The sequence below is a fragment of the Dermochelys coriacea genome, chromosome 5 (genome assembly GCF_009764565.3).
Source record: "Dermochelys coriacea isolate rDerCor1 chromosome 5, rDerCor1.pri.v4, whole genome shotgun sequence".
Classification (NCBI taxonomy): domain Eukaryota; kingdom Metazoa; phylum Chordata; order Testudines; family Dermochelyidae; genus Dermochelys; species Dermochelys coriacea.
In genome coordinates, this window is record NC_050072.1 from 99535465 (window position 1) to 99554400 (window position 18936).

Here is an 18936-nt window from a genome sequence, read left to right on the forward strand (position 1 = left end):
GGTCCCTTCCAGTCCTATGATTCTATGATTTATATGATGGCCAGCATATATTAGTCCACAAGGGATAATCCTTCAGAGACCACTTGGGATGCTCTGAGTACTTGCTACTGAGGTGGTGTGCCAGGTAGTTACTTATGCCTGTTTAAGTGAAGGACTGTGGGAATTATGCTCTGTTGAACACACCAGTTCCAGAACCTGGTTGCTTCTTGGCATAAGGTGGTGATGGAGCTCCACTTTGTCTATTGCAGTGGTATTGTCTTTTGGGATCTGGAGGGTGGCATCGGACAGAAAGCCTTGCCTACCAGGCAAATTGCCCTGAGCTCCTGTATGTTTACATGGAGCCTGGCTACTTGAGAGGTCCACAGCCGTCGCTGGTAATGAGCTCCCCATTTCTGTGTGTGGAAATATCAGTCACTAGGAATGAGGGGGGAAGGCAGGGAACAAGAGTGTGGAAGGGGGACTTATTTGCAGACTGTCTGGATTTATCCCCCTGTTTAGGGAGACTAGAACGATGGAAATCATGAGTTGAATATCCATGTTATGTCTGACTAGTACACTGACCTCAGCCAGCCTTACAGGTGAAGTCAAGAGGTATTACTTATGTGCCTGAGTCCACATGGTGTTGTAGTTTTAGGCAAGTTTTTGCAATGGTGTGTGGATTTCTTTGATGTCTGAAATGAAGCTTAAAATTGTTTGGGATCTTTCTTGTGGAAGAAAGGCCTTGGCCGGAGTCTAGGACTGCTCTTATGAGCTCCACCAATTAATTTGGAGTGGGTAGGATTTAGCATACCTGTTTTTCAGTTCCAGAGAGTGGAAGAGTTTGAGAACCAGTTTGAGCTATTAGTGATGTCCTGAGAAGACTTTCCCAGATGAGCCAGTTCAGGTATGATAGATGGTGTATTGCTGAGACTCTGAGGGCTGCTACTGTAAAGTATGTGATTAAAACTTGAGGTTGTAGGGAGTCCAAATGGCATTACTTTGATAATGCTTGTTCCCAGCTGGGAATCAGAGCTACTTCTGTGTGCTGGAACTACTGCCATGTCCATGTGCAAGCATACATCCTGAAACTCCCTACCTACAACTCCCATTTCCTAATCTGGAAGTTGTTTCTCCGTACCTCAACAGAGCACCACACTTACTAATTCCGTATAGTATCTGGGATAAGAAAAATGCTGTGTTACCAGTAATTCCTCCCAAATGTAACTTAAGGAAGTAGTATCTAATATAGTAGTATCTAATACTAGTATAGTAGTATCTAAGACTAACCAATTTAACTCTATTAAAAAAAAAAAAGCAGATTGCTATCGAAAGAGTCTCCTCTCAGCAAGGAAACTAGGATGATTCAATAATCATTTGTTATAGACAAGGATTCATTTAAATATCTTCTTGCTAACGGTAATATTTGGAAGGGAAATGAAAAAGGTAGCTTAAAGAAAATGTGTGTTTTTTGAGCAAGAAATGTTATGAATGCAGCAATGTTAGGAGGATGTTCAAGATAACTTGCTTTAGAATTTAAATAAACTTTTCTGGTCACTATTGCAAGACAAGCTGACAAAGGGGCAGACTAGCAGTTCCCTCTAACTTTGACGCACATGATAAACTAGAAAAAGGTGTACTACAGTCGTATGGAAGAAAAAACTAGATACCATGCCTCACAGGATATTGTGAGACTTGCTTGACTAATGTGTGCAAGTGCTTTGAGTTCCTCAAATTGAATGTGCCAAAATATTGCAAAATATTATGTTGTTACTTTCAGCTGCCATTTTAGCAGAATGAAAACTTAACAGTAGATTCAAAACTTTGGTTTTGTTTTTAAAATGTTTATTTCAGCTATTGAATACTTTCCTTTTCCTTTCCTTTCCATATGTGATTATTTTTTTACAGAACACGTTTTTCTTGTCTCTCTCACACCTAGAGAATGTTACAAAAATAAAATAGAAGAAAAAAGATTATATACCCATTTTTAGTGACTCCATTGTACATAATTTGCATTATGCATTTACGTGACAGCTTCAGATTATTTGGGACCTAAGCATTTTAAAAATAAATTTTAGTCCTCATGGCTTCAGAGAGAACCTGCCAAAGCAAACAAAGTCTAAATGCTGCAGTGACATCTGCCTGAGTCTGCAGACAGCCTGAATCAATGATTCAGTTGAACTCCCTTGTTTTTATTAATCTCACTGGAGTGACAACTCTAAAGCCCAGTGATGACACTTACATGCCAATTTTAACTATTTAATTGCTGACTATATTAGCAGACTGGGAAAGGGAGTGGGAGTGAAGCCCTTAAGAGGTGTGGGTTTGAAATGGCTGCCTGAAAAGACGGAGAGGAAAACAAGAGACACGGCGAACAGGGAGCGATGGAGAAGGAAGAAATAAAACAGAAGTGGGTTCTATCGCTGAATGATGCTGAATAAATAATAAAAGTTTGGTTATTACATAAAAGCTGTATTCTCCCATTGATCTCTTCATAAATGTCCAACTAACATCGGGGAGCTCTGTCATGGTTTGAGGGGAGTATGACATCCTTTTTTATATCCCAGCTCCTGGACCATAATTGAACATGGGCTCTGGTCCTTTCTTCTGAATGAGTTTGACACTGTGCTGGATCCATCCACAGTATTTTACTGTTCTCTCTTGCATATTGTACATATGAGAGAGCCTTATAACTCAAATGTTTATGTAAGCCATATACATAAGATAGGTGGTCTGATCTCCCTCTCACTTTGAATGTATTATAGTCACCCAAAAAGTGCCAGAACCATGTCTTCTCTTCTTAAAGAGTGTCATCACTACTTTTCAAACATATTTTTGAAACAGTTAGTAGGTTCTGGGCTGTCTGGCTACCTTGGATACCTGCACTCCTGGAGTTTTGTTCTTTTAAAGACTTCAGCCATTTATAAATACAATTTCTCATGAGCCTCATCTTTGATGAGCTGTTAAGAGAAGTTCAGTATTCTATACTACTTTGCACTTCTGTAGTATCTTCCACCAGGGGATTTCTAATGCTGTGATCCAGCTAAACTCCTGCACACATACTTAACTTTAAGCACATAAATTATCCTCTTGACTTCAATGGGACTATTTACTTGCTTAAATTTAGGTATGTACTACTATACCTAAATTTAAGCAAGAATACTAGTATCACTGTGTCCCGTGGTTTATTATCATTCCATCAAGTGACACCCGTTATATCCATATCCTTTTTTAATACAAGACACTCATGTTCACCCATCTTAGTATTTAGATGTCTAGTGTTTGTATACAAGCACTTATAAAATTTGTCAATATTTATTTTTCTGCCTTCATGTGGTGTAATTGAATGGGACTCTTTTTCGATGGGTGTTTCTTTTCTGTTCCTACCTGTATGTTATCTTCTATCCTCTCCTCTTTGCTAGGATATAGAGTATCCCCTTTAATAAATCATACTCTAAATGATGTCTCACCACACCTGTCAGCTTTCCCCCAGCCCTTTATAAACTCTTTGAGGATGTTTTAAATTTTGCATGCCAGCAATTTGGTTCTGTTTTGGTTTAGGTGGAGCCCCTCCCTCCTGTATAGGCTCCTCCTTTCCCAAAAGTTTCCTAAGATCATGTCTACACTAAAAACTTAAATTGAGCTGTGTATAATGTAGACCAGAGCTAATAAATGTGACCCTTCCTCTGAATGCCATTGTCTCATCCATTCACTGAGACATTTCAAAAAGTCTGAGATTTTTGAGCCTTCAAAAAGTCTGGGTTTATATGATGCAGAAACCCAGGTTTATTTTTCTCCTGGCTGACATATTAAAAATTCTGTTCTGTCTTGTCCGAGACTCTCTACAGCTTACTGATTACACTCTGCTTTCTATTTCATCTGACTTTCTAATACCACCATCTGGGGGAAAATAAACCACTTTAAATTGTGTTCAGTAAACAGTGTGACATAAAATATTCGCAGTAACTTTACACATTATGTAGCCCATCAGGGTTTCTCATTTATTAAAAATATTTTTTTATTCTGCATTCCATACTATTTGTGTGTTTCTTTATGCACCTGCAGCATGTGCTTTATTTTCCTTTTATAAATGTGGATAAGTAAGGATAGGTTCTTATTAAACAGTCTATCATTACAGTATATAAACATTTTAAAAATTAAAAATGGTGAAGGAAAAAGTGTGCCTGAGAAGGAAATGTACTTGCACTTAGATGTGCTTAACCTGACTTCATTGGGATTCCTCACATGCTTAAAGTTAAGCATATTCTTAAGTGATTTGCTGAATTGGAGCCTTGATGCATTTAGGGACGTTGTCGAAGACTAATGTTTTGTTTTGTCTTTTGTGGGATAAAATCCCTGTGATAGCTGATAACTAGGTTCCAGACAGGTAAATTTGTACATGTCAGAAATTCAGAAAATCACCCATGTTTTCTGTTTAACATATCAGACTTTGTTGCTAATTTGTAAGCCATTTTGCATCCTTTAGTTCATTCCCCTCTACCTCTCTTACAGTTTGGATTTCCATCTCTACCTTTTAATCTCATTGCTCCATACCAAACAATAGTCTGGCTATGTACTAAGAAAGCTGTAGTGATCAATGCAAGTATTATGTTACATGAAAGAGATGTCCTCTTTGATGTCTTTGTTTGTTCTTTCTGAGTTCTGTTCAGTTTGAGATTACACTGTGTGAGAGAAGTTCATGAACAGGAACTGTAGTTTTATAGCCAAGAGCAGCAGTATTAGCATCTTTTTTTTTTTTTTTTTTTAATGACCTGAGCAAACTAGAAATCCTTAAAATATTGTGTGTTAAAGAAGCATTATGTTATGATGGAGTTAGGAAGTAAACTTGTTTTGCTTTTTTAAATAGTCTCTCAGGATTGGATGCTCGGAGGGCTCTGGAACAGTGACTCTGAAGGTTTGTAAGTGTTTACCCAGGATAATCATTCAAGGCCAGAAGAGGACTTGACTCCTCATCTTGGCTAGCGTCAGACCATGTTCCCAGAATGGATTCTTTAAATTCTTTTTTTAAAAGGGTGCTAGTAAAATGTTAGAAAGGTGCCTAAAATTAGTCCTCTAAATCCATACTTAATCATCTAAATAAGTGTGGCATGAACTTCTAATGTGTTGAGCATCTACAACTTCTATCGACGCCAACAGCAGTTGTGTGTCATCAGCACTCCTGAAAATAGGCCTTTTCTTTTTAGGCACACCCATGTTTGAAGCTAAAACTTTGAAAACAGAGATCCTGTTAGCTGTTTATAGTTCTGGTTATTGCAATAGCGACTTTAAAAAACAAAACACCTTTCAAATACATTAATCTTTCCTCTGTGAAGTAGAGGTAGATTTCTTTTTCTGGTTGTCAGAGTAGTAACACCAATTTCTGGTGCTTTAGGTTTCAATGTAGGAAAACAGTCCTATTTTGAACAGCTCTTAAGCATGCGTTTAAAGTTAATGACCTGTTAAGCACATACTACTTCACCTCTCGAGTGGTATTTAAGCATGTGCTTAAATGTTGCTCTGAATAAAGCCCTTAAATATATAATAGATAAAAAGATGCAAAGCTTTCTGTTGTGGGGGGAGAGGAGTATAATTTTGAGCATTCTTACATGAAAGGTCCTCTGTATTGTGTAACATAGGACACCTAAATTACATGGCAGATTTGTAGTGAATTCTGAACAACTTCGTGACAGCTATGTTAATTCATCACAAAATCATTAGATAACTTTCACTTGTACTAGAATAATTCCAAAAATTAACTGCAAAGTAAAAATAGATAACCAGTGATTCTAATTAATTGGAATTGTAGCAGAGGACTCTTTGTTTTAGGAGGTGCACCATCAAGGACAGATGGCTAGAGCATGAAACTCCCCATAAAAAGCTGCTCCTTCTGTGTAGTTGAGGAGCCTGAGATGCAAGCCAGTGTTTCTTTCAAACCGCCCCTAGTTCCCCATGAAACCAGTGTTTATAGCTCTTGCTGCTCTGGCCACTGTCATTGCTGCCTTGAATTACAGAGGATCTCCCTCTTGTTCTGCTTTCTTCCATTGTAATTGTGGTGACACAGGGGCTGCTGAAGAGGAAACAGTGAATTCCTATTGTGGGTGAAACATGCTTGATGTGGAGAGTGAATCAAAAATGGTAGGGGGACAAGCTGAGTTGAACAGGAGCTGGCAGGAAAATGTCCACTTTATATAGTACAGAAAGACTTAGGCTGTACCTCAGCCAAAACATGTAAATGCAGTCATTTGCACAGCTATATTGTGCACAGGGCCTTAGTATTTATTGGCATGTCTGCTCTGCAATTAGACACCTGCAGCTGCCCCGGGCTTGGGCTGCAGGGCTGTTTAATTGTGGTGTAGATGTCCAGGCTTATGCTGGAGCCTGGGATCGATGACCCTGTTAGGTGGGAGAGTCCTAGAGCTCTGGCTGCAGACTGATTTGGTATGTCTATACCACAATGAAACAGCTCCATAGCCTGAGCCCTGTGAGCTTGAGTCAGCTGGCCCGGGCCTGCCGTAGGTGTCTAATTGCAGTGTAGATGGGTGGGTATGTTACTGTCTAAAATCATCCATAAAGTACAAATGAACAATAAAACCAACAATTTCAAATGTGATGTCTCACTTTAAAACAAAAAGTCAGTAACATAAAATCATTAGTGTAAAGGATTAAAATTGAAAAATAAAAACCATTCTTTCTGCCATAGAATTTAAAATGACAAAAGGAAGAAGGAAATTCACAATATTTAAATAATTGTTATATGGCAAAGAGGAATGAGCAGAGCTGCACTGTAAACTTGTTGATTGTACAAGACCTCTCATTCATGGTAGTCTTTTGAATTTAATTTTGATTTTTCTGGGAGAGATGAGAGGGGTTTGGTGGTTCTGAGGTATCTTTCCCACCTGTCTCTGGAAGAACAACACTTGCCCTTAAATGGAAAATTCGGAAACTTTTACAAATAGCAAAATGATGGTCCCAAGCAAGTATTAAAATCAGTTTTATGATATGATGGAATATACTTGAATTGCAGCATTGACTTCCTGCAACATTTCCTAAACGTTTGAAATGAATTATTTTCAAACAATTACTGTAGGTTGTCTTGAGACTGTGTGCCAGAGAGCCTTACATTTCTTGTTGAAAACAGAGGAAAAACTTTATTAAATGGTCTCCTTTGTGAAATGGCACTATTCAGTTTGATCTGATAAATGTTCTCTAAAGTAGGATCCTTTCATAAGGATAAAATAAACTTTGAATACCTCCTCTGGGTTTGGTTTATACTGTTAAACAAAACGTATTAAGTGGTGGATCTGTGGGTGGGTTTTGTTTTTTTTTTTTTTTACACTATCTGAAACTTTTGTGATTTGAGTGTTATAAATTCAGGCATTTTATCTTAAAGTTAAGTGTTACTCTTGTATCTGAAAATTCTCAGATCAGATTCATGTCTTTGGGTTATGAGTCTGCTCTAAAGTGCCACACATCTGGTTGGTCAGAATTATTGTACTAGAACACTGGTTTTCAAACTGCGGGTCGAAATCTAGTACTGGGTTGTGGAATGTAAGGCACTGGGTCATGGCAGCTCTGGTCAGTACCGCCGACCGGCTGTTAAAAGTCCCGTTGGCGGTGCTGCCCGGCTAAGACAGGCTAGCCCCTACCTGTTCTGACACCACACTGCACCCTGGAAGTGGCCAGTAACAGGTCCGGCTCCTAGGTTGGGGGGTGAGGGGACTCCGTGCGCTGCCTTTGCCCCGAGCACCCGCTCCGCCCTATGGGGAGTGCAGAGTGGGTGCTCGGGGTGGGGGCAGTGTGTGATGCCCCTTGGGCCCGGCCCTCTCTCCCCTTCCGTGCCCCCCCCCTCCCAGCCTAAGAGCCAGACCTGCTGCTGGCGCGGTCTGCAGTGCCAGGAAGCCTGTCTTAGCATGCCTGCTGCACTGCTGACAGGGAGCTGCCCAAGGTAAACCCACACCCCCATCTCCAGCCCTGAGCCCCGCGCCCCCAACCTCACCCCAGAGCCTGCACCTCCCAACCCAGAGCCCCCTCCCACACCCTGAACCCCTCATTCCCAGCCTCACCCCCACACCCCAAACCCCTCTGCCCCAAACTTGTATTTTGCAACTGCAGCTGTTTTTAGTACCAGGAACACACTTACGAGGCATCTTGGGATGGAGCAGGAGAATCCTGATTCCCAGGCTCTGGTGGAAGAGCTGGCAAGGTTTTTCATCTTTCTTTTGCGTAGCCAGGAACTCATGAATCGCTTTCTCTATCTGCGGCCTGAAGATGTGGTTTAGTTTTGGATCCACCACCTGAGAAAATTGTATCCACTCCAGCTTCCAGCATCAACAATTTTCTTCAACTGGGTTGCCAGAAAAAAAAATTGAAAACCACTGTACTAAAAAGAAAAGGAGTACTTGTGGCACTTAGAGACTAACAAATTTATTAGAGCATAAGCTTTCGTGAGCTACAGCTCACTTCGCTGTACTAAAGGATATCTTTGTTTGATCCAGTTTGCAATAGGTGCCGTCTTTCATAAAGAAGGCTGAGGCTTCAAAGTAATTTGACTTTAAGGCTACATGTTGATTTTTCTGAAATAAAATCTGAATCAGTATTTTATTTAGAAGTCTAGTAGTTGAGTTTGAGTTGAGTCTAGTTCTCTTTATTGTATGTGCATTTTAAACTATTCTTCAAATGCTCATGAAACATTGGATAGTAAATCTGGGAGTGGGAATTAAGTAAATGAGTTTGGGAAACAGCTATGAAAAAATAAAGGGAAGAATGTTGAAAAGTCCATTTGCCACAAGGAGCAGGTGCAAGGAACTTTGGGATAGTCCCTAGAGGATTTGAGCCAATTTGTGCGCTTCCCTCTGCTGTTCCTTCTCTAGCTAGTGTTCCAATGATTTTAGCTTTCATTATGTGTATAGGAGATGCATTGTCCTCTATAAAAGGGTAATCCAGGCTGTTACTGAACAGGCTGGTTCTCACCCAGGAACAGTGGAGTATCAGATTTTGCAGCATGTGAGACACAAAACTTCCTGCTATTTTTCAGAATAAGATTGCCATTGTAATTTCTCTCCTTCATCAATGTGCCTGGCATTTTAGAATATATACTGTAGGACTCCTTTGTTAGTAGAGGAGAATAAAGGGTCTTTGTCTCATTATTGGTAGGCTCTTATTTCTATCATTCATCAGCACGTGTTATTTAACAGGATCTATAGTCTTTAGTAGATCAAGCTTCACATATATTCAATTTACTCAGCTTTCTCAAATATCACACAACTAGAAATTTTAATGGGATACATGCTGACTTTCAGAACGCTGCTTGCAGTAAATATTAGACAAAAATTGAAATATAGTGCAAATTATGTATCTTTTAAAGCAAACCATAAATTAAGATTTGTCAGTTCTGAGCAACTGACAAGAATGGTGGGGGTCTGGGAACCATATTTTTAATGGGTCTTTGTCACTAGCTCCCTCAGAGAGAGGTTGCTAGCAACTGGAACAAAAATCCTTCTCTATGTTGGGTGATAAGTGCCAGGGTCTGGAGAGGTCATGTAGCTCCCAGACTTTGTGTCACAACCCACGCAGCTTGGCAAAGAGAAGTATCATGAGACTTTGCTGAACAGGATACAGGTGATCTGCTTATAAAACCATTCCAGACACACCTTTCCTAACAACAAAGTTGTGCTGTAAGTAAAAATTACTGCATGCAGAACATCTATGCTTGTCCTGATTATACATGTTAACATAACTGCATCTAAGGAAGGGGGGATGGGTGTAATTTCGCTATGTCTGAGATTTGTACATATTAAATGAAAAGGGGCCTTTTTGGTGCTTTAAAATACGAAGTGAAGGGAATTGCATGTTTCACTTATTGAAGGGAGAACAATGAAGAGTTGATTCAGTTTCTGCATACTGTGGAAATACATGTAGGCATTCTCTACATAACCATTGTGCTGACATAGCTGTCTTACTGTTTAACCAGTCACTACTTAATCACAAAATTATACACACAAACATTTAATTAAAAATTTAGTGGGGATCAGCAATTACTGTGCTGAAATGCTGAGAGATTGTCAGTGGTTAGATTCCCTATAGCAAATATTTTTTGCTGATAAGGTTTTATTTCATTTATGCACAAATGTTTTGAACTGATATGTTATGGCAAATTCTGGCTACTACAACGTTGGTACAGTATAAATAGCGAGAGCAGAGAGAGATGCATATAGTCATGTAACACACATGACCTAAACTATCCGATTGTTTTTCATAATCATTCATTTATTTTTTCCCCCCCTTCAGTGACCTTATAACATGCAAGCCATTGATCACAGGGGGAATTCCCCTGTTTTCCTTCAGCCTCAGAATGGGAGCAGTCATCGATCTTCTGGCTATGTTCCAGGGAGAATTGTTCCTCTTCGTCCATCCCCATGTCCAAAGAACCAGACTTCAGCCAAATTTACGTCTGCAGGACAAGAAGCCCATGCAACGTTTGCCCTCTCGCCAGAGGAGCAGCGCCGTCAAGCAGAAGCAAGCAGAAAGAAAAGACACAAAAATACTCTCATTTGCTTTGGCATTTCTAGCTTTTCATTTTTTATTGCATTGGCAATTATCTTGGGAATATCTTCAAAATATGCACCAGATGGTAAGTTGTTGTAATAAGAATTCATTTACACAAGTTAAACTCCCTATGAATATAGTTTAACAATCATCAGTATTAATGTTAAAAATAAATATATATATTGATGTTTGTTTATTTAAAAATATATTTTGTTAAAAATAATATAACACATGGGTAAAAAAGGGGAAGTTGATAGCGGAGATGTTAACTGGTCTAATTTATAAGGCAATTTATAAAAGGAGCTAAGGGCATCCATGAAAACTATATGGCCTCTAGGGCGAAGGACAATAAGAAGGAGACTTAAATAACTGGGAACAAAAGAAATCTTAATGGTGTTATAGATCCGTTACTAGATAGGCATGATAAAATTGTCAGCAATGATACAGAAGAACCAGAAATGTTCAAATATTTCTGTTATGTATTTGGGGAGAGGCTGGATGATGAATTCATAGGTCAGCGATATTTTTCTATTCCAATCGTAACTAGGGAGGATGTTAAACAGCACATAATAAAATTAAACATTTTTTTAATTTTCAGTACCAGATGACCTATACTCGAGTTTTAGAAGAATTGACGAATGAGCTATTTGAACCATTGATGTTGGGTTTTTCCCAGTATTCCAAAATATGTTAAAGTTCCAGAGGAATGGAAAAAAGCTAATACACCACTGTTTTTAAAAGTTATGGGTCATACGCCAGTTGACCAGTCTGTCTGTGTCACAGCAAGGCCACATATGTGAGAACAACAAAAGTCAATCCCTCTTACAGGGTGTGGGACTGTTTCATGGAAAGTGAGAAGAATTTAGAGATAGTCAACTGAATATGAGCTCCCAGTGCAGTGCTGTGGGATCCTTGGATGTGTCAATAGGGGAATATTCAATAAGAGTTGGGAGATGGTATTCCCATTGTATTTCCGTTCTGGTGTCAGCCCTTCAAAAAAAGATATTGGAAAGGGTTCAAAAGGAGCTGCAAGAATTATTCAAATTCTAGGATAATCTGCTTTACAGTGAATAATTTAAGGGGCTCAATCTAGTTAGTTTTATCTAAAAGAAGGTTAGGAGGAGGTGACTTCAGAAGTCTTTTTTTCTTTTTTCTTTTCTTTTCTCTTTTTTTTTTTTTTTTTTTTTAAATCTAGATTGGGAGACTTTTAAAGTGGACCTTCTAAAAAGCAATGAATTTGTAGCAGAGTTTACCAGGTAAATTTCTTTGGGTTGGGTTATGCAGGAGCTCAGATTAGATTATCATAATAATCCCTTCTTGCCTTAATCTGTAAAATTATGAAAGAGTTAGTGTGCTTTTGTGTTCATATGCAGATTGTTTCAAGATGACATTTATTTGATCTGTAGTCGTTCCTTCATCAGACTTTTGAACTGATTGAATTTTGCACCCTCAATAGAGTTGAGCCTGATCAGTACTTGGCAGGCTTCCAAGGAAAGTGTTGCAAGGAAGAGGTGTTGCCAATGAAGTGAGCTGTAGCTCACAAAAGCTTGTGCTCAAATAAATTTGTTAGTCTCTAAGGTGCCACAAGTACTCCTTTTTCTTTTTTGCGAATACAGACTAACACGGCTGCTACTCTGAAACATGATTCTGTAGATGGCACTATTCTCTGAATTATACCTTAATCACTTCATCATTAATATGGTAGTGAGCACTGGGATCCTTGAGGTCCAGTCTACTTTGATGAGATCTACTTGCATTATTGGAGATCTCATTGCTCTCTTTACAAGAGCAGAAGTATTAATCCTGGAATTCAGGCCATTTCCAATACAGCTAGTTACATTCCGCCTGCCTAAAATTTATTCTGTGTGTCTTAAAATAAATGACACATTGACTGGAATTTTCCAAGTAGCTATATAAAAGAGAATTCCACTTATGCCCCTTTAATTAAAAAAAAAAATCCAAACATTCTGTCATGTGGAACCATGCTGAACTCTGCATCCCTTCTTCCCCCTCATAGTTTTTCAGCCGGATTGGAATCTTTATATCCACAGCGAAGACTTGTGTCTACCACTTGAGCTAATGGAGTAATTGGTAGCAGTAGTAGGCTGGTACCCTCTGTGAATATTAGAGGTTAGATGAGGTACCCACTTTGCCAATAGTTTTCACAGCTATTTAATAGTAGAGAAACAGTGAGACTTGGGAACCCTGGGTTGAATTCCAAGTTTTTGGGATGAGGGCAGTGTGCTGTAGTAGTTAGACCCTTTCCCTCTACCATGCCCCTCCATGAACTTGTCCCTTTCTGTCCTTTCCTCCCAGCTTGTCCCTCTCTGCTTCTGCCCTCTTCCTTGCTCCTCTCACCCTATGTTCTAGTCAGACTGTTTGGATGCCAGCAAGGGAGACCATTGTGAGCACAAGGAGAGACAATCTCCCTGCTCTTGGTACCATTGTCTCATGCTAAAAGTGACCCTTGGCTTCAATGAGGAGCAAACGTAGAGAAATTCTGCTTGGCACTTGCAGCCCTGGGCTAGATCATGCTGAGGGTAGACAGATCTTCAGAGAATTTAGCTGCCAGTCTCTTGCGAGCCTCAAGCATATGAAAGTGGTGATTTTTCCAGAGGTTTATACCCCTAAATTTGAGGGCTTTTTGTGGGGACAACAAAAGGCTCCTATGTGACCACAGTAATGACACCTCTACCTACTCAGCCCCCTGACAAATTTCAAGTTATTGCTCCGAAGCTTCTCAGTTAAAGAGTGTTATAAGATTTTTATTTTTTTAAACATTTGGAAAATAGCATATTTTTTTTTTCCCTAAACTTGTTTTCAGAAACAGTTGCACTGCTTTTGCTGAAACTTAAAATCAAGCAGCCACCCAGCCTGGAAAATTTTCAGCCTGAACCATTAGTTTGGCAAAGTTATCTTTGCCAAAGTTGCAAATAATTGAAAACAGGAATATATACTAAAAAGCGTATCTGTGTAAAACACAACTGATAATTTTGGAGGGTGATATATTGTATTAAATGCTGGCTGCTTCATTCTGGTCCCAGGTCCTGAAATATCAAGGAAGATTTTCAATGCACTTCCAACTGTGGAAAAAAGTCTTAATTTTCTTCATAGCAATCATCAGAGAACAGATGCACATTCTGTGTTTCAAAAGCCTATTTATGTTAGAGGAACTTAATTTGTGCCTGTGATGTTCATATCTCCTCTGTCAGCATTTAATTTATCAGAGTTCCTAAAACAGTCAATTTTAGTATTGCACTCTGATCCCTCTCCTTCCTATCTCTGCACTGAAGTTACAGTCCTTAGCATTACACTTTATAGATATTTTCATAAAACTTATAGTAAATTTACTGTCTCATTAGATCATCTTATTAAATGTCCCTTTGGTGTCCCTGGCAATGTGTTTCCCTACAGCTTTGTACAGTCCAATTCTGAAATAATGGGGCTTCCATTTCCTTTGGAGATGAATCAACAGTCTAGCAGATATTACAATTAAGGAAATGCTTCCTGCTATTTAGCTTAAATTCATTTGTTGAGTTTTATGTCATCACTACTTTGGACCACCCTAAACAACTCTCTCCTGCCCTGATATTTCCTTCCTTTGTTTTCTTGTAGAGTTTATATTATCCCTTAGGTTTCTTCTGGCCATGTATTTACATATTTAGTTGTCTTAATCTTCGTTTTCTAAGTCAAATCTTGGCTCCTGTGAAAAAGATTGATATGAATTCACAGCATAGAAAAAGATTGAAGTGAGAGTATGGTGTTAAATAAGTTACAAAATATATATATCAGAAATGCTAATGATTACATTAAAGATGAGATGAAGAGATACTATTTCATTACAGGGTGGCGATCCCACTTCCTTAGATAGGGCTGTTTTACAATTGTCTATTCTTACATGCCTGTTTATTTTCTGAAACTAAATTGCCTCTTGATGTAAGATTGTCTCTGAAGGAGAAATGAGAAGGCTAAATGGATGAATTCCATTGACATGGAACCATCCAACCATTGTTCTAACACTGGGTGCTGGCCTGTTAGTCTTGGCATCTGTTGTGTTCACCCCCCTACCCCCAATTTCTCCTTTTCCAGATGCTTTAGAGAGTGTCTCTGTCTGTCTCCCCTCCTCCATACTATGAGAAGGCAGGTCTCTACCACTGCAGTAGGCAGCTATTTTAACAATCTTAACGCAATTTTTGAGAGAAGAGAATTCTATGTTTTTGTAACTTCAGCTGACAACATATAGGTCTCCTTGGTATCTAAATGATTGGTGCCCTTTTGGCAGGAGTATTTTGTAATGCTCTTATTGCGCTAAGTGGCTCAGTTTAAGAGCAAGAATACTTCCCTTCTAAAGCTTAGTCAGCCTTCACATATCCTGTCACTGTTTTTGCTGCATAAGTTTGAACCCTGATGCGACTAACTGCAGTATCTTCTGTGGTACAATTAGGAAAACAGCAGAAAGAAACAAGATCATCCATTATTTCTGATCCCATTCCATCTAATTTGAAAAAGAAACATCATATGGGCTATATCCACTTGTTCCTAATGAATGAATCCTTCATGTTGCTGTAGAGGGAGGAGAACCCCTGACTTCTGTGTTTTTGTTTTGTTTTTTTTACTTTATATGGCAATGTCTTATCTTAATGTGTTTTGTGGTGTTTTTAATTGAATTGGTTATTGCAGAGAATTGTCCAGATCAGAACCCTCGTCTTCAGAATTGGAACCCTGGACAAGATACTGGAAAGAGAGTTATCATCAAAAAGGGAGATTTGTTGCGTCTGAATTTGGATGCTACAGTGCACTCTATAGTCATACAGGATGGAGGTGTGTAATGGCAAAACAAGCCATGTGCTTCAATCAACTGTTGTGTCCCATTTTTTAACACATTTCTGATTTATGCTCAAAGCACACTAGACAGGTGTAGGTGAATGTGACAGTGTTGGTTGAAGAGGGAAGGCTGGTGAGGAGGGAAGTTGGCGTATGCAAACAAACATATACTTCCCTTTCCCATTCAGGTGTTGCCAAAACACTTCTGCATTAGTAATGTGTGCAGAAACCCTGCAATGAAATATGAGAACTTCAATTTGCATTTCATTTGAAATATTTAGTGAAAAACTTTGGAAATTAGCAATTGTACTTTAAAAAAATTGGGTCTCTCTCACTCTGATGGCTTTTTTTTTTTTTTAAGAAAAGTTCAGAATTGAACATCATTTCAACAAATACTTTTGCACTGAAAATGTACAGTTTCAATATGAAAATGACCACTTTGAAGAAAATTAAAATTTGAGTTGTGAAATAGTCCAGCATTAAATGACTAATATTTTTTTTTCACAAAACTACATATAACTTACTTATCACTTTTGCATCTTTACTGGTAAAGTGCTTAGGCTCTGTAGCATCTTGGTTTGTTAAGAGTAATATGTTGTGATTTTTTGGGGGGACCAGACAGATCAGTAAGAAGTTCTGTCAGTGTCTGCCTTGTAAATTTTGAAGGCCTGAAACAAGTCTCCTGCTTCCCCAGGCGTATGCACTCCACACAGTTTGCACAGCAGCAACCTGCCTGGGATAAAACTAAATAAAAAGTCTTTAAATAAACACAGATTTAAAGATGAATTAGTAAGGGAAGGCAAACATATACGAGTCGCATGGAAAATCAACATAAAAAGACAACCTCAGGCTTTTGCATGTTCATATTAAAGATAAAATCCCTTTTTTCCTAATGAGTTACCTGTTGCCTTAAAGCAATTCTCCCCACCCCCAAAAGCTACTCACCTTGAGCGTGTCCCCCAAGTTATGGATTAAAAAAACCTCAGTTTCAAGCCTGCTTTTAAAAGGCTTTTTTAATCTCCCTCAAACCCCACCCTGCCCCATGGTGGTGACTCATGGTTAGTCAGTGTGGGGAGCCAGGATGTTCTTTTCAGTTTCAAATTCTCTGTCTTTCCGTTAACTCTAATGGTCCATCATTGTCTTTTCCTGGGCTGGACAATGGGATAGTTTCTTGAGGCTGGTTTTGTATAAACAACTGGCTTGGGAGATGCCCCTCCTCACTTGACTACTCACTGCCCTGCTGAGAGGTAGCTGAAGTGCACCACAGACTGAGCACAGTTTTCTACGTACACAAATATGTAAATTCATAACCATAGCCTGTATACATTACAAGCTTTCATAAAAGACCTTACCTGATGTGTTTTTTATAGTACGATAATACAGTATGCAGTCAGTTGGTTTAACTGCTCATTGCTGGGGTTTAAATGTTCTCTTCTCCCCTTGGGATGTCTGGACCCTGGTTGTCACACATACACTACATGCAAGCTGCCCACAGCAGGCAATGTGCCTGTATAGTGTTGTATGATTTATGAGTAGATTGCATAATGGGACCCAGGACGCCCATATATCTTCGAAGTCAAGAAAAATGGAGTGATGATTCTAATTCTTGGGAATTAGTTAATTCTTTTTCTTTCCTATCATACTGTAGGCATTGGTAGGTCTGTCTAAAGTTAAACAATCTTGTTAGATCATTCCATGTCCCATATCTGTCTGATTGTCTTGATGTTGAAGTCATTATTGGTCCAGTGGTATTGCAGCTTTATCAATCACTAGCTCCTCACCTTTTACTGCACTTCCTGCTTTTGTGTCAAGAGTCTCAAATATATAAACCGATGTACAAATGCCCCTGGCTCTTCAATGGGACAGCTGCAAGAGACTCTAGGAGCCTTGTAAAGCAGGACTTGGACACCAACTTTCTATCTGATTGGTGGAATCAATATTGATGCATTGTTTGTTCAGATGTTGAGGAAACAAATTGGCAGAACAGATTAACAATTATCATACTTAATAAAACTAAGCCAGTTTGCCAAAATGTTGATATACTAGAAAGATTTTAACATATGACTGCCTGTAAAACCCATTTTCCTTTCCTAAATCCATTTAGAAACCAAAATTATTTAACTTCCCCTAACATTTAGGTTTTTTTATTGCAAAGTTTGGCTTGCACTTTTTTTAAAGCAAAATCTGTTTCTTTAAAACATAGCTTAATACTGAAATTATTTCCTATAGGATTGCTTGTCTTCGGTGATGATAAAGACGGATCCAGAAATATCACTTTGAGAACTCGGTTTATCCTGATAAAGGATGGTGGAGCGCTTCATATTGGAGCACAGAACTGTCGCTATAAATCCAAAGCAACTATAATCTTGTATGGCAAATCTGATGAAGGTGATGAGGTGCCAACATTTGGCAAAAAGTTCATTGGTGTTGGCTCTGATGGAACACTGGAATTGCATGGGACTCAGAAGTTATCATGGACTTTGCTGTCAAAGTCTATGTATTCCTCAGGGCTGGCCTCTGGTTCTTATGCATTTGAAAGGAATTTTTCCCGGGGGCTAAATGTGAGAGTGATTGACCAGGACACAGCACAAGTTTTGGTTGTTGATAAGTTTGATACACATGAATATCAAAATGAAAGCCGGAGACTTCAGGATTTTTTAAAAGGTCAGGATCCTGGCCGCATTGTTGCTATTGCTGTGGGAGATTCAGCTGCTAAAAATCTCCTGGACGAAACCAGATTGACTATTCAAAATCTTCTGGGAAGTAAGCTTGTCAAAGGATTGAGTTACAGGTAAACAATTTTGTTTTCACTTCAAATCCACTTAGTGCCTCTAGATGTAGAATATATCCTGTGAACAGGGATTTGTGAAACCTTAAGAAAGTGTGATTTTTATTTATTTATTTATTTATTTATTTATTTATTTTCACAATCTAACACTGTTCGTCCAAGTTCTGTTCTCCAAAGCTCTTCGCACTGGTATGGTATGCAAGTAAATGTCTTATTTATGGATAATCCCTTAGACGTATTGAAGAGGACTAATTAGTACATTATTTAACAGTGTAAAGGCCTGTAAGTGCTGCTTATAGCTGTGTGTGTATATATAATGGATTTTAACACTTACTCTAGTGCACCGATCTTCATAACTTCTAATATAATTGTATGACTAGTGCTTATTTTCTGAACTTGTTTTTCTTTTAAGTACACAAATCAAAAGCAGGTGTTGACATCTGATGCCTGTTACTGACACCTCTGGGCTAAGAAGTGACAAATTAGAAACCAAATGCAGAAAAGGGGCCCTAATCGGACCGGACCAGACCAGACCAAACCAACTTAACTTCCTCCCTGCCCCACAGAAAAAAGAGAGTTAAAAGTGATACAGACAGCTGCTGCATTCTTCTGTTGTCAGCACTTTTCTCTGGCAATTAATAAGAAACCAATATTTTGACACTGCATCTGCTAGGCATCTCAACTTCTCCTTCATAATGTGGCTGCTACAGATCACAATCCCATTCCCTGCCACCTGGTGGTAGAACCCATTTGAAAGTGTGTTGTAGCCTATTAAGTGAGTGTGCATTTGAAAGCCAAGGATA

General features: G+C 38.9%; 1 protein-coding gene across 9 annotated transcripts in view; it reads left to right on the forward strand.

Moving 5' to 3' along the window:
* Positions 1-18936, forward strand: part of CEMIP2 (cell migration inducing hyaluronidase 2) — a 77542-nt gene that overhangs the window by 20171 nt on the left and 38435 nt on the right. For 6 of the 9 annotated variants that reach the window (XM_038401614.2, XM_043514668.1, XM_043514670.1 and 3 more), the window contains 3 exons: positions 10264-10606; positions 15202-15342; positions 17575-18136. In XM_038401614.2, the coding sequence (XP_038257542.1) occupies positions 10276-10606; positions 15202-15342; positions 17575-18136 (1034 nt within the window). In that variant the 5' untranslated portion in view covers positions 10264-10275. Of the gene's footprint in view, positions 1-801; positions 884-10263; positions 10607-11716; positions 11778-15201; positions 15343-17574; positions 18137-18936 lie in introns of those variants that run through there. The other 3 variants (XM_043514669.1, XM_043514667.1, XM_043514671.1) reach the window with 2 other exon arrangements.